We start from the raw sequence: 11,844 nt of genomic DNA, 5'->3' as shown, positions 1-11,844 counted from the left end.
TACAGTTACAACATTATTGCACTACAGGCAGGGTGAGTAGTAATACTCCTCACAGGAGACAAACATAATAAGCTGTCACCATGAGGAGTTTGTGTTCTGTAACAATGGTTAGAACAGTCAAATACATTTGCGGCATGTTTTTTCAAGTTGATATGATAATACTGATCTGTTTCGTGGATGTTAGAGGGTAGAAAACACTCAAATTTAAGCGTTAACCATAACTGAACAATAGGAGAACTTAACAATGGCTTTTCAAGGAAAACACTGCAGAACAGGTCTCATTGTGACGTGTAATGGAAACATTTACATTACATTACATTTAAGTCATTTAGCAGACGCTCTTATCCAGAGCGACTTACAAATTGGTGCATTCACCTTATATATCCAGTGGAACAACCACTTTACAATAGTGCATCTAAATCTTTTAAGGGGGGGGGTTAGAAGGATTACTTTATCCTATCCTAGGTATTCCTTAAAGAGGTGGGGTTTCAGGTGTCTCCGGAAGGTGGTGATTGACTCCGCTGTCCTGGCGTCGTGAGGGAGCTTATTCCACCATTGGGGTGCCAGAGCAGCGAACAGTTTTGACTGGGCTGAGCGGGAACTGTGCTTCCTCAGAAACGGAAACGGCAGATATAGGAGACATTTTCTTAAGATCGACAGCATTTTTACAGGGGTGGAGTTTTCTTTTGTCAAACTTTCTTTATTGCAACAAATGATGATAGAAACGGTGTTTTTGGAAAGATGTATTGCCGAATAATTTTGAAGTTACGTGGGGCACGTGATGTCAACACGTACTATGAAGCTCCACTCCACATTGTAATTCTAAATGCCTACGGCCTGCTAAATCAATGTTTTAACTATAAAAATGATGTTTCTTTGCAGGATCCTTGTCCTGACTTTCAAGAATGGCTGAATTGCTTCACATAGAGTTTTTGGTTGGCTGGATTCAAGTTTCACCACCCAATTATTCTTGGCAGTCGACAATTTATTAATGCGCAATTTGCCTAAACGGGCAATGGAAACACTTCAACCACTTAATTTTTATTCGACACTATAGGTTTTTCCGAAAACGTGTTTCATTAGGTGTGACGTCATTACGTACAGCTATTTTTATCGACATAAGTTTGTCCTAAATGGAAACTCACTGTAGCAGGTAATAGTCGAATCTATTATCTATGCGAACTTTCTATACGTCCAAAAAAATAAATAAATGACTGGACAAGTTCATGGAAACATAGCTATTGTCAGAATGGAAAACCCTGTAGACCAGAAGGAAAATCTGCTCAAGTTTAGCAATGCTGAATAACCATGTCTTCACTGGAGGGGAAAACTGCCACACGAAAAACAGTTCAACCCATCTCCCAGGCTGTTTCGCTGTAGGCTTGTCTACTAGGTAGTGGTGTGGACAGTCAGCTCTCTCTCAGAGCTCAGGCTGGTGGAGGTGGTGTCTTTGCGGCTGTCCCTGGACCTCCTATCCATGGTGGAGGAGGTAGCCTCCGTGGTGGTGCCCTCCTCCCAGGTGCGGAGGGGGCAGACGCGGGCAGCCAGGCTGGGCAGATGGGGCTGCGTGGATCGTCCGTCGGTCACGGTGAAGCAGCTGTCCTGTGCGGAGGTGTGGCAGAGAAGGCCCTGCCTGCAGAGCGGACCACACAGTAGGGCCAGGAACTCCTTCCTCACGCTGCGGTGCATGTAGCCGTAGATGTAGGGGTGGAGGCAGCACTGCAAAAAGAAGAGGACCAGGGCTAGGGAGGCCAGCCATGGAGGCACAGCAGCACTGGAGCGAATGGACATCGTGTTGAGAACACTGTAAGGTCCCATGCTCAGGATGTACGAGGCCATGATGACAAACACCACCCGGGCTGCCTTGCAGTGGTAGTGGAAACGTCTGTGCCTGCCCCGGATGGGGTACCCCCCGGCCGAGAAGGAGTCCAAGGGTTGTTGGGGCTGGCGCTGGGGGCTGCCGGTGCAGGGGGCCTGGGGGTCCGGAGGCTGGTTAGGCTGGGACTTAGAGTGGGTCTGGATGGGGTGCACCAGGGCGTTCTGCCTCCTCGCTGCCCTGAACACCATCCAGTAACAGCCCAGCATGATGAGCACAGGCAGCCAGAAGGAGAACGTGGCAACCAGGGCTGAGTAGGACAGGCTAGAGGACCACACCACAGAACACACGTTATGCCTGCGGTCGAAGTCTATGGCCCCCCAGCCGTAGAGGGGTGGCGTGCTCTGGAGCAGGCTAAGCACCCAGGTGCAGGCAATGAGGTTGGTGCCCAGATGAGGGGTCATACGGGTGGGGTAGGACAGTGGGTGGATGATAGCCAGATAACGGTCCACCGACACCACGATGATGGTGTTGACCCCGGCAAAGGCAAACAGGTGCATGAGCACCACCAGGGCCTGGCAGAGGCGGGCATCCAGGGGCCACACGCCGGGCATGGTGGCAGCGATGGCGAAGGGCATGACCAGCACAGTCTGGAGCAGGTCTGCCAGGAGGAGGTTGAGCACGAAGCGGTTGGCCACGTGGAGGAGCTGAGGCTTCCTCTGGAACACCAACAACACCACCACGTTACCAAACAGAGACACACACACGATGGCTGAGATCAGCACCATCTTCACCACGCTGTTGGCCAACGACGGCCAGTCTGTGGGGCCAGGAGGACCAGAGGAACCAGGGTCCCAGGGCACGGTGCTGGAGTTACTGCCCACACTGGGCGCCTCGGAAGTGGGCATGCTGAAGCTGGCGGGGTGGGGGAGACAGCATGTGTGGCTGTAGCTCCGACAGGGTCCACAGTTTCCACCCGACGTCTCACAGGTCCTTTTAATCTGTCAGTCGAATTTCCATCTTGAAGGAGAGGATGACAGAGAAGAGAAAGGCACAAGCTCAAAACGGGGGTTTGTCTGCTTTCAAACATCATAACATGTCACACTCTAATTCTAAAGGATTACACTGTTGAGGCGGATTCATTTCAATCTGAATTCATTCATTTAGCTGCAAGACCATTACACACATACAGTGGCTTGTGAAAGTATTCACCCCCTTGGCATTTTTCCTATTTTGTTGCCTTACAACCTGGAATTAAAATGGATTTTTTGGAGGGTTTGTATCATTTGTTTTATGGAAAGTGTTCATAGTAACAGCTGCATTAGACACGTAAAGAGAGTATCACAATGAGTTTGTCCATGGATTTCATTATCTGTCAACAGAAGCCTGTACCAATTTGAGACCCAATCACCAGACACATTAGGCTACTGTTCTCACAGACCAAAATCCACAATTTCACGAGACACACTATTATAACATACTCCACTTTAAATGCAAATAAATATATATTTTAAACATAGGCAAATTGAAATGAAGAAGGAAAAGGATTCAAACAACCCCCCCCCCCCGAATTTCCATTGTTCATCCTTGCTCACTGACGTTCCCATACAATCAATTGTAGACATACAATTGTGTATCTTCTGTGTCTTTTATATCTTCTGCTCTTCATTGTTTCCAAACAGCAACAAATGTATCACTGAGAATATACGTTTTACCTTGAAATGGCCATCTTTACTTTGTTATGTGGCGGGTTCTGTTGAGATGCTGAAGGCTGCGGTGTTTTGGTCGGCGATGATGCTCCGTTCTCCTCAGCACCAGATCGCTGGTTCCCCCATTGATAGCGTTCGATTGTCATTGCTTCGTCGCGCTCCCATTTTAGTCAGTCACCGCTGTATCGTCAATGTCAGCAGCCTCCCCACGGCTTGTCATCACTCACTCAGCGGGGGCATCTTATTTTCACAAGCATATAACCCCCACTGCTCTTTACTGTCAATTGTCATGACAGATCAAACATAACGGACTATAAATACTGCGCTTACCCATTGATAGTGGGTTAGCCCTATCCACAGTCGATTCGAGCTTGTCATAAAACAACGACACCTGCCTTGTGAGACTGATAGCTGCTCATCTGTAATCAGCAACATTAGCCCCTTTTCTCTTTGGGCAAAATGCAAAGGCTTTTTGGTTAACCCTCGCATGGTTAACTTCCATTCATATTTCCATCCTGATTTAGATCGATGTACACTACATTACCAAAAGTATATGGACACCTGCTCATCAAACCTCTCATTCCAAAATCATGGGAATTAATATGGAGTTGGTTATCCCTTTGCTGCTATAACAGCCTCCACTCATCTGGGAAGGCTTTCCAATACATGTTGAAAAATTGCTGCAGGGACTTGCTTCCATTCAGCCACAAGAGCATTAGTTAGGCCTGGCACGCAGTCGCCGTTCCAATTCATCTCAAAGATGTTCAAGAGGGTGTTGAGGTCAGGGCTCTGTGCAGGCCAGTCAAGTTCTTCCACACTGATCTCGACAAACCATTTCTGTATGGACCTCGCTCTGTGCACGGGGCATTGTCATACTAAAACAGGAAAGGGCCTTCCACAAACTGTTGCCACAAAGCTGGAAGGACAAAATTGTCTAGAATATCATTGTATGCTGTAGCGTTAAGATTTCCCTTCACTGGAACGAAGGGGCCTAGCCCGAACCATGAAAAACAACCCCAGACCATTACGGCACTACCAAACGGCGCTATGCATTGAGGCAGGTAGCGTTCCCCTGGCAACCGCCAAACCCAGAATCATACATCAGACTGCCAGATGGTGAATCGTGATTCATCACTCCAGAGAACACATTCCTACTGCTCCAGAGTCCAATGGCAGCAAGCTTTACACCACTCCAGATGACGCTTGGCATTGCGCATTGGTGATCTTAGGCTTGTGTGCGGCTGCTCGGCCATGGAAACTCATTTCATGAAGCTCCCGACGAACAGTTGTTGTGCTGACGTTGCTTCCAGAGGCAGTTTGGAACTTGGTAGTGAGTGTTGCAACCAAGGACAGACGATTTTTATGCGTTACGCGCTTCAGCACTCGCCAGTCCAGTTATGTGAGCTTGTGTGGCCTACCACTTCGCAGCTGAGCCATTGTTGCTCCTAGGTGTTTCCACTTCACAATAACAGCTCTAGCAGGGCAGACATTTTACAAACTGACTTGTTGAAAAGGTGGCATCCTGTGACGGTGCCACGTTGAAAGTCACAGAGCTCTTCAGAAAAGCCATTCTACTGCCAATGTTTGTCTATGGAGATTGCATGGTGGTGTGCTCGAGTTTATACACCTGAAAGAGCCAAATCCACTAATTTGAATGGGTGTCCACATACTTTTGTGTTTATAGTGTATCATCAAATAGGATTTTCCATTGTTTTGCATTATCAAATCAAATGTTATTTGTCACATGTGCTGTATACAACAAACAGGTGTAGACTTTACCATGAAATGCTTACTTAGGAGCCATTTCCCAATAGATTCAATGGAAAAATGTAACTCTAAATGTATATTTGTAACCAAACTAGACCAAAGTAATTTACTGGAGTAAAGGCCTACACCTCAGAAATATCCACAGGTGCATTTTGTATGGATGGTAGGCGCACACTTGAATCCATGTTGAATCATTTGAATCATTGTGAAATGATTCGATAGTAAAATCCTAAAGCTATATAATAGCTACATGACAATGTGTGGAGTTTCATGTGTAGACCTTCTATCCCAGTTTGTTTTATTGGATCTTCAATAATCTTAATGGTCTCAGTGTTTCAATAATCCAATCAGACAGTCGATGAAGTGGGTATCGTAATGTCTGGGATGTAAACAACATAGCGTGTCAGGAGCTGGCACAGCAACTGGACACAACCTGCAGTGAGTGACAAAGAGCTTTTCCTGATCCTGACCACATGATCTGAGACTGACCAGTAAGAACTCTGGGTGTTTGGCTCTATAAACCAGGCTATATAACAGGGTCTGGATTTGTTTCTTGGTCAGATCATATGATCAGGAAATATGTAAAACCATGTATGGAATAATTCATCATTAATATAAATAGACCAATCGTCTTGCAGAAGTAGAACGAGGTTTGTTTTGACTTGAAACAATCCTAGATTGAATATGTTAATTACATCATCATCTGGAAGTCTTTGCAGTTGAAAGCGTGGAGAAACAAAAGCATCTAGGATACTCTGCCCAATCCAATTAAACTGTAGCATCCGCAGCCTCGTCCTATTCATCATCTGTATTGAAGCCTCTTGTTACCAGTCTGCAGAATCTAAGGCATCAAAAAGTCCTTTGAAGTGCTGAATAAGCACTCCCTGTTAGATTTGACTGCATATTAAATGCTTGGTGGCTCTAGGAAGACGTTCCTCTTCTTCCTCCTTATTGCACCATGGCCCCTGGTTCAAAGGGAGCCCCGCGGGCCCAGCAGCCTGCAGTGCCCTGTGGGATTACACTCTGTTCCTGTGGCTCTGTCAGGGACACCCTCAGGGGCCACACACACACTGGGCAGGAAGGGCCCTCTTGTCTCTGGAGCCCCCAAGTCAATACTACCCAGGTGTGAGGCCCCTATAACTCCCGCTGTCTCTCTTTCTCTCTCACACACAGGCTGTTAACTAGTGCTCATTATAACCTTTGGCAGAGATGAGACGGATCAAAAGAGAAAGTCACAGTGTTGAAAAGAACCACAGAGAGGAGAAAGAGAGGAGATTAAACATATTTAGTCCCCAGACTGTTGATCTGGAAGGACTAACGTTCCCAATGATCAGCAATGGTAATGGATTTCTTGATGAGTTCAAATCAAGTTGTAATATGAACCAGTCTGATGAGGTAGAGCTATATTTGGGAGAGACATTGCACTTTGGGTTTGGGCACTCATGATACTTCAGACCAGGCTCAGCTGCTACTGCCTTTGGAGGTGTAAAGTACAAATAGGTGAGTGGGAAAAAAATGAACTTCTACGTGTGACGTGGCTAAAGGTCTGTGTTAGCTCTCTGAGGGGCTCTTTCCCAACACCCAGGTAGCAGGCCAAGGTCACAGAGCCCTGTTCTTTTGTCAGATGAAGATTGAGCCATCAAATGTTATGTGTCGTAGTGGCTTGTCAAACATTACAACAATGTGAGTGGGTAGTATGTGAGGAAATCTCTTATTACAGTTGTAAATGAGGAAGATTTTAAATGCACCATTTATTTAGTGACGCCATTGGTTTTCAACTGTCATAACAGAGTGGTTTTATACCGCCATCTAGTGTTGAAATTAAGACTTTTAATCAGATTTTTTTTGGGGGGGGGCTGGAAGGGCCTCACTGATTCGTAATTATTTCACCATACATCACTACATTCATCTTAATTGAATGGATTCATGCAAATAATTAGAAAAATCTAAAGATTTCATATAACCATGAATATTAACTTAGCACTTACCAAAAATGTATGCAGAGTGAAGTGTGTGGCAATGTTAAGCAACACTTTAGCCCATGTCATTCTGTTTCTAAACCACTGATATCCACATCTTCATGATTAGCATTCCCTTCACATTGCCCATCCACATGCTTAATACATCAAACTACATTACATTATTCAACAATTGCCTCAAATCTACTGCTGCGCTGCCTCATCATAAATGTATTAGGCATATTAAGTATTATATAGCCTAGCTTAGAGAGCTCTTTGATGTACATGCATAAAACATATATGTAAAGTTACATTTTACATTGACAATTCATTAGGGCAACTAGAAATTAAATTGCTAAAAGGCAATTCAGACACTGCTCTTGTAACTGAGCCAAAATTAAAAAGTTATATGGATGAACTTACTGAGTTAAATCACTCTGGTAGCAGCTGAGTCAAATGTATTTAGAGACTACCAAGTCTACCTTCCCATAAATTTTTTGCTTTATTCTTCTTGGAAAATTCCATAACTTCCATACCAGCCTCTTGGAGACAGTCCCTTTATATCCTAATCAGACAGCACCAACTGTTCTATAAACACCAGCCTCTTGGAGACAGGCCCTTTATATCCTAATCAGACAGCACCAACTGTTCTATAAACACCAGCCTCTTGGAGACAGGCCCTTTATATCCTAATCAGACAGCACCAACTGTTCTATAAACACCAGCCTCTTGGAGACAGGCCCTTTATATCCTAATCAGACAGCACCAACTGTTCTATAAACACCAGCCTCTTGGAGACAGTCCCTTTATATCCTAATCAGACAGCACCAACTGTTCTATAAACACCAGCCTCTTGGAGACAGGCCCTTTTTATCCTAATCAGACAGCACCAACTGTTCTATAAACACCAGCCTCTTGGAGACAGGCCCTTTATATCCTAATCAGACAGCACCAACTGTTCTGTAATCACCAGCCTCTTGGAGACAGGCCCTTTTTATCCTAATCAGACAGCACCAACTGTTCTATAAACACCAGCCTCTTGGAGACAGTCCCTTTATATCCTAATCAGACAGCACCAACTGTTCTATAAACACCAGCCTCTTGGAGACAGGCCCTTTATATCCTAATCAGACAGCACCAACTGTTCTGTAAACACCAGCCTCTTGGAGACAGGCCCTTTATATCCTAATCAGACAGCACCAACTGTTCTATAAACACCAGCCTCTTGGAGACAGTCCCTTTATATCCTAATCAGACAGCACCAACTGTTCTATAAACACCAGCCTCTTGGAGACAGTCCCTTTATATCCTAATCAGACAGCACCAACTGTTCTATAAACACCAGCCTCTTGGAGACAGTCCCTTTATATCCTAATCAGACAGCACCAACTGTTCTATAAACACCAGCCTCTTGGAGACAGGCCCTTTATATCCTAATCACACAGCACCAACTGTTCTATAAACACCAGCCAGAGAGGCTGGTAGGATTTCAAAACAAAACGGCAGTGACTTTGTCAGCTGCTACAGAATCACACAACGTTCACAGAATGTCATCAATACCATACAACAGTGAATAATCAGTGTGTTCTCGGTCCTTGTACCTCCAGTCTCACCTCAAACACTATCAATAGATATGAGAATAACATTTAGCTTGAATCTAGTGACCAACAACCCGCAACTTGATTGTCACAAACAGAACATTGGAAATGGTGTTTTACAGAAACTCCAAATATGCTCAATTTTGTGCTGATCACTCTAAACTAAATATGAACTTTACAAATTACTCCATTACACACACACACACACACACACACACACACACACACACACACACACACACACACACACACACACACACACACACACACACACACACACACACACACACACACACACACACACATCCAGCATGTCCCCTATTACTGTGGTTGTGAGGGGCCGTGTATCCATAAACAAACAGATAAACAGGAGGTTCACGGAGCGGGCGTCACACCACTGCCCCTGAAAAGGACCCATTCACTTCTTCTGCTCACCACAATGCCGTTTGTCTCCAGAGCCCAAACAGTTTAGAAGTAATTACTTGTGTTTTCCCCAGAAGGTGATTACTTCGCCACACTTGGCAGCCATTGTCACCGGCCATGCTTCACATTCACGCAAGTGGACCCGGCCCACAAAGGAGAGAAGTGCCCGATTGATGACAGCCCTCAGTGGCCAAGGGAGAATTTAAAAGTACTTGTATGGGGCTCTTTCAGGAGATTAACTTGCTATAAGGGCTACCTGCCATGGACACATTCGCCGTATTCATGGAGGAAGCACAAAGAGTTTTTTAGAGGGGCCACAGCTGCATGAAAGTGAATGGGATAATGGTCACAAAAGGCAACAAACCTCAAGTGTAGAAAAATAAAGTGTCCTCTCAGATGGGAGGCCTCCATTCACGGACAGACGATTCCTCCCATTGACCATTGAGGATCTGCCCGCTCCACCACCAAAGGCCCCAAGCTAATTAATTTTAGACAAGCAGTGTTGTGGGGAAGGGCTCCAAAGAGAGGGCACCACTCTGGAGCAAAGTGCTCTTTAATTAAATCTTTCTATCTGACAGAGTTCCCCTGGAAATGGACGTCACAGACCAACACACCAGTATAACGAGGAGTCTCCTGGCTAGGCCCCTGGCCCCCCGCCTTGAGCAAGAAGCACACAAGAAACACACACAGAGACTTTGCAAGAACACAGATATATACTGCTGTCTGTGTGAGTCTTTCATAATACCAACACACACAAACAGCGCACTGAAGGATACACGTTACACTTTATGCTTCCTGACTTCAGGAAGTCTCTTAGACTCCGAGCAGCAACAAATTGAGGATAGAGGAAAAAGTCTGTTTTTCCCCGTACTCTGCATCTAGAGACCCAGGGTTGAGCTTTGAACTGCCGGTGCTAATAAGATGGGTCGGGGACTGTGGCCACATGGGTCAGATTCAGGCTCCTGCCTTTTCACATTCTGTGTATGCATGAGCAAGAGAAAGAAAGAGAGGGAGAAAGAACGAAAGAGAGAGAAGAAGGAAAAAAGAAGAAGCGTGAAACAGAGAAATATAAAGGAGAGACAGAGAAACAATCCATGTGTGTCCAAATGCCTTGCGTAAATGTGAAATTGCTCATGCAATTATTTCCGGGTTATAGATGAGAAAGGGGGGATTGATCTTCTTATATAAAACAGACATGGACTACCACATACAGAGAGGCCGAGGGAGGGCCAGGCTTCTTTGCTCGTGCTCATGCAGTGGAAAGGCACTGACAGGTGTGCCTTTGTATGTGCATGTGTGTTCATGCGGCGTGTATGTGTGAGAGAGAGAGAGCGGTGTGTGTGTGTGTGTGTAAGCGTGGGCATGGACGGATGTGTGTCCCTAGTTAAGCTTCTCTAAGTTGTGTGTTTAATGCCTCTCCCTGGCTACCTCCTCATTCCCCTCATCATGGTTTGGAAATGAGGGGCCATCTTCTCACACTCTGTTGGACTCCAGTCTTAACAGACCAGACGGCCAACACCGGCCAGCAGTTCAGCTCATAGGGACATAGGGGATGCAGTGGATAGAGCAGACAGACAGACACCGGTTCAATGCTAATAGATGGAAAGAAAGGCCTTGGTGCATGAATATCGAGAACTTTTCCAAATGGTCCACTGGCAGTTCATCTAAGACCCGTGGAAGTCTTCAAACGCAAAACCTCAAAATCAAGCGGATATTTTGGAGACCTGGTAAGAATACTTTTAAAAACAATCAGTATAAACTCTGGATTTAAGTATAACATTACTGTACTTAAAAATACATATATTTTGATTGAATTCATTGACTTAAGCTATATCCTAAAAAAGACAGATTTGCTAAAGTGTATAAGTCATATGTACTAGCAATGTTATGATAGTGCCAGGCTCACCACATAGCACCACTGGTGTGTACAGAGACATCATGTGTCAGGTCGTCCCAGTCTGACAGTAATAATGCATCACTGTCGGGGTGAGTGGCACTTCCAGGTCAAAGGTCACCAACTCCTCATGTTTACTGCCTGAGTGTAGCAAGCCTCTTTACACCAGGGATTAGTCCAGCGGGTGCATCTGTGTCTCTCTTGCTGTTGTATTGTAGTGTCGTTTTTCACATCTACAAATGTCTATGTAATAGGAAAAAGGGAGTACCATGTATTGTATCCGATTACACTGCTATGTGTATGAGAGCTGGTAGAAACGGGTGTACTGTAGTATTTGGCCACTAGATGTCAGAGTGTGCCTTGTTAACAGAGCTCTGCTCCCGGCGCTGCTCGAGGGAAGCTTGCAGAGTAGTACATGTGGTGTGACAGCTTCCCCAGGAAGCTAGGGTGACATTTGCCTCACTTAATGACACAAGCTAATTAATCATTAGCGATCCCAGAGGTATTCCTGTTAGAGAGGCTTTGTCGTGCCTGGCCCTGGCAGGGGGTCCCCAGCCCCAACATGTTGTATGCATATGTTTAACTGCCGCAGCCCACACTACAACGTCTTAATATTCTGCCGTTTAGGTCTTTAGACTGGATTGCAGTTTGCTGTTTTTCCCTATTCCTTCCGCTTGAA

The 11,844-nt window shown here is 45.4% G+C and overlaps 1 protein-coding gene and 1 long non-coding RNA gene across 2 annotated transcripts in view; one reads left to right on the top strand and one right to left on the bottom strand.

The window, feature by feature from the left end:
• Positions 1 to 1,134: 1,134 nt before the first annotated feature.
• LOC106604745 (putative G-protein coupled receptor 101) lies at positions 1,135 to 2,670 on the bottom strand (the record flags this gene model as incomplete). Its single annotated transcript, XM_082974919.1, has 1 exon — positions 1,135 to 2,670. A coding segment is annotated over one exon (1,281 nt), but the record flags the coding sequence as incomplete, so codon positions are not given.
• A 7,985-nt stretch (positions 2,671 to 10,655) lies between these two features.
• LOC145879509 (uncharacterized) overlaps positions 10,656 to 11,844 on the top strand; it is a 153,267-nt gene continuing 152,078 nt past the window's right edge. Inside the window, exon 1 of the long non-coding RNA XR_014392314.1 lies at positions 10,656 to 10,998. This is a non-coding gene — a long non-coding RNA (uncharacterized LOC145879509). The remainder of the gene's footprint in view (positions 10,999 to 11,844) is intronic.

The sequence above is a fragment of the Salmo salar genome, chromosome 05 (genome assembly GCF_965601325.2).
Source record: "Salmo salar chromosome 05, fSalSal1, whole genome shotgun sequence".
Classification (NCBI taxonomy): domain Eukaryota; kingdom Metazoa; phylum Chordata; class Actinopteri; order Salmoniformes; family Salmonidae; genus Salmo; species Salmo salar.
This window is presented reverse-complemented; position numbering and strand designations above follow the sequence as displayed.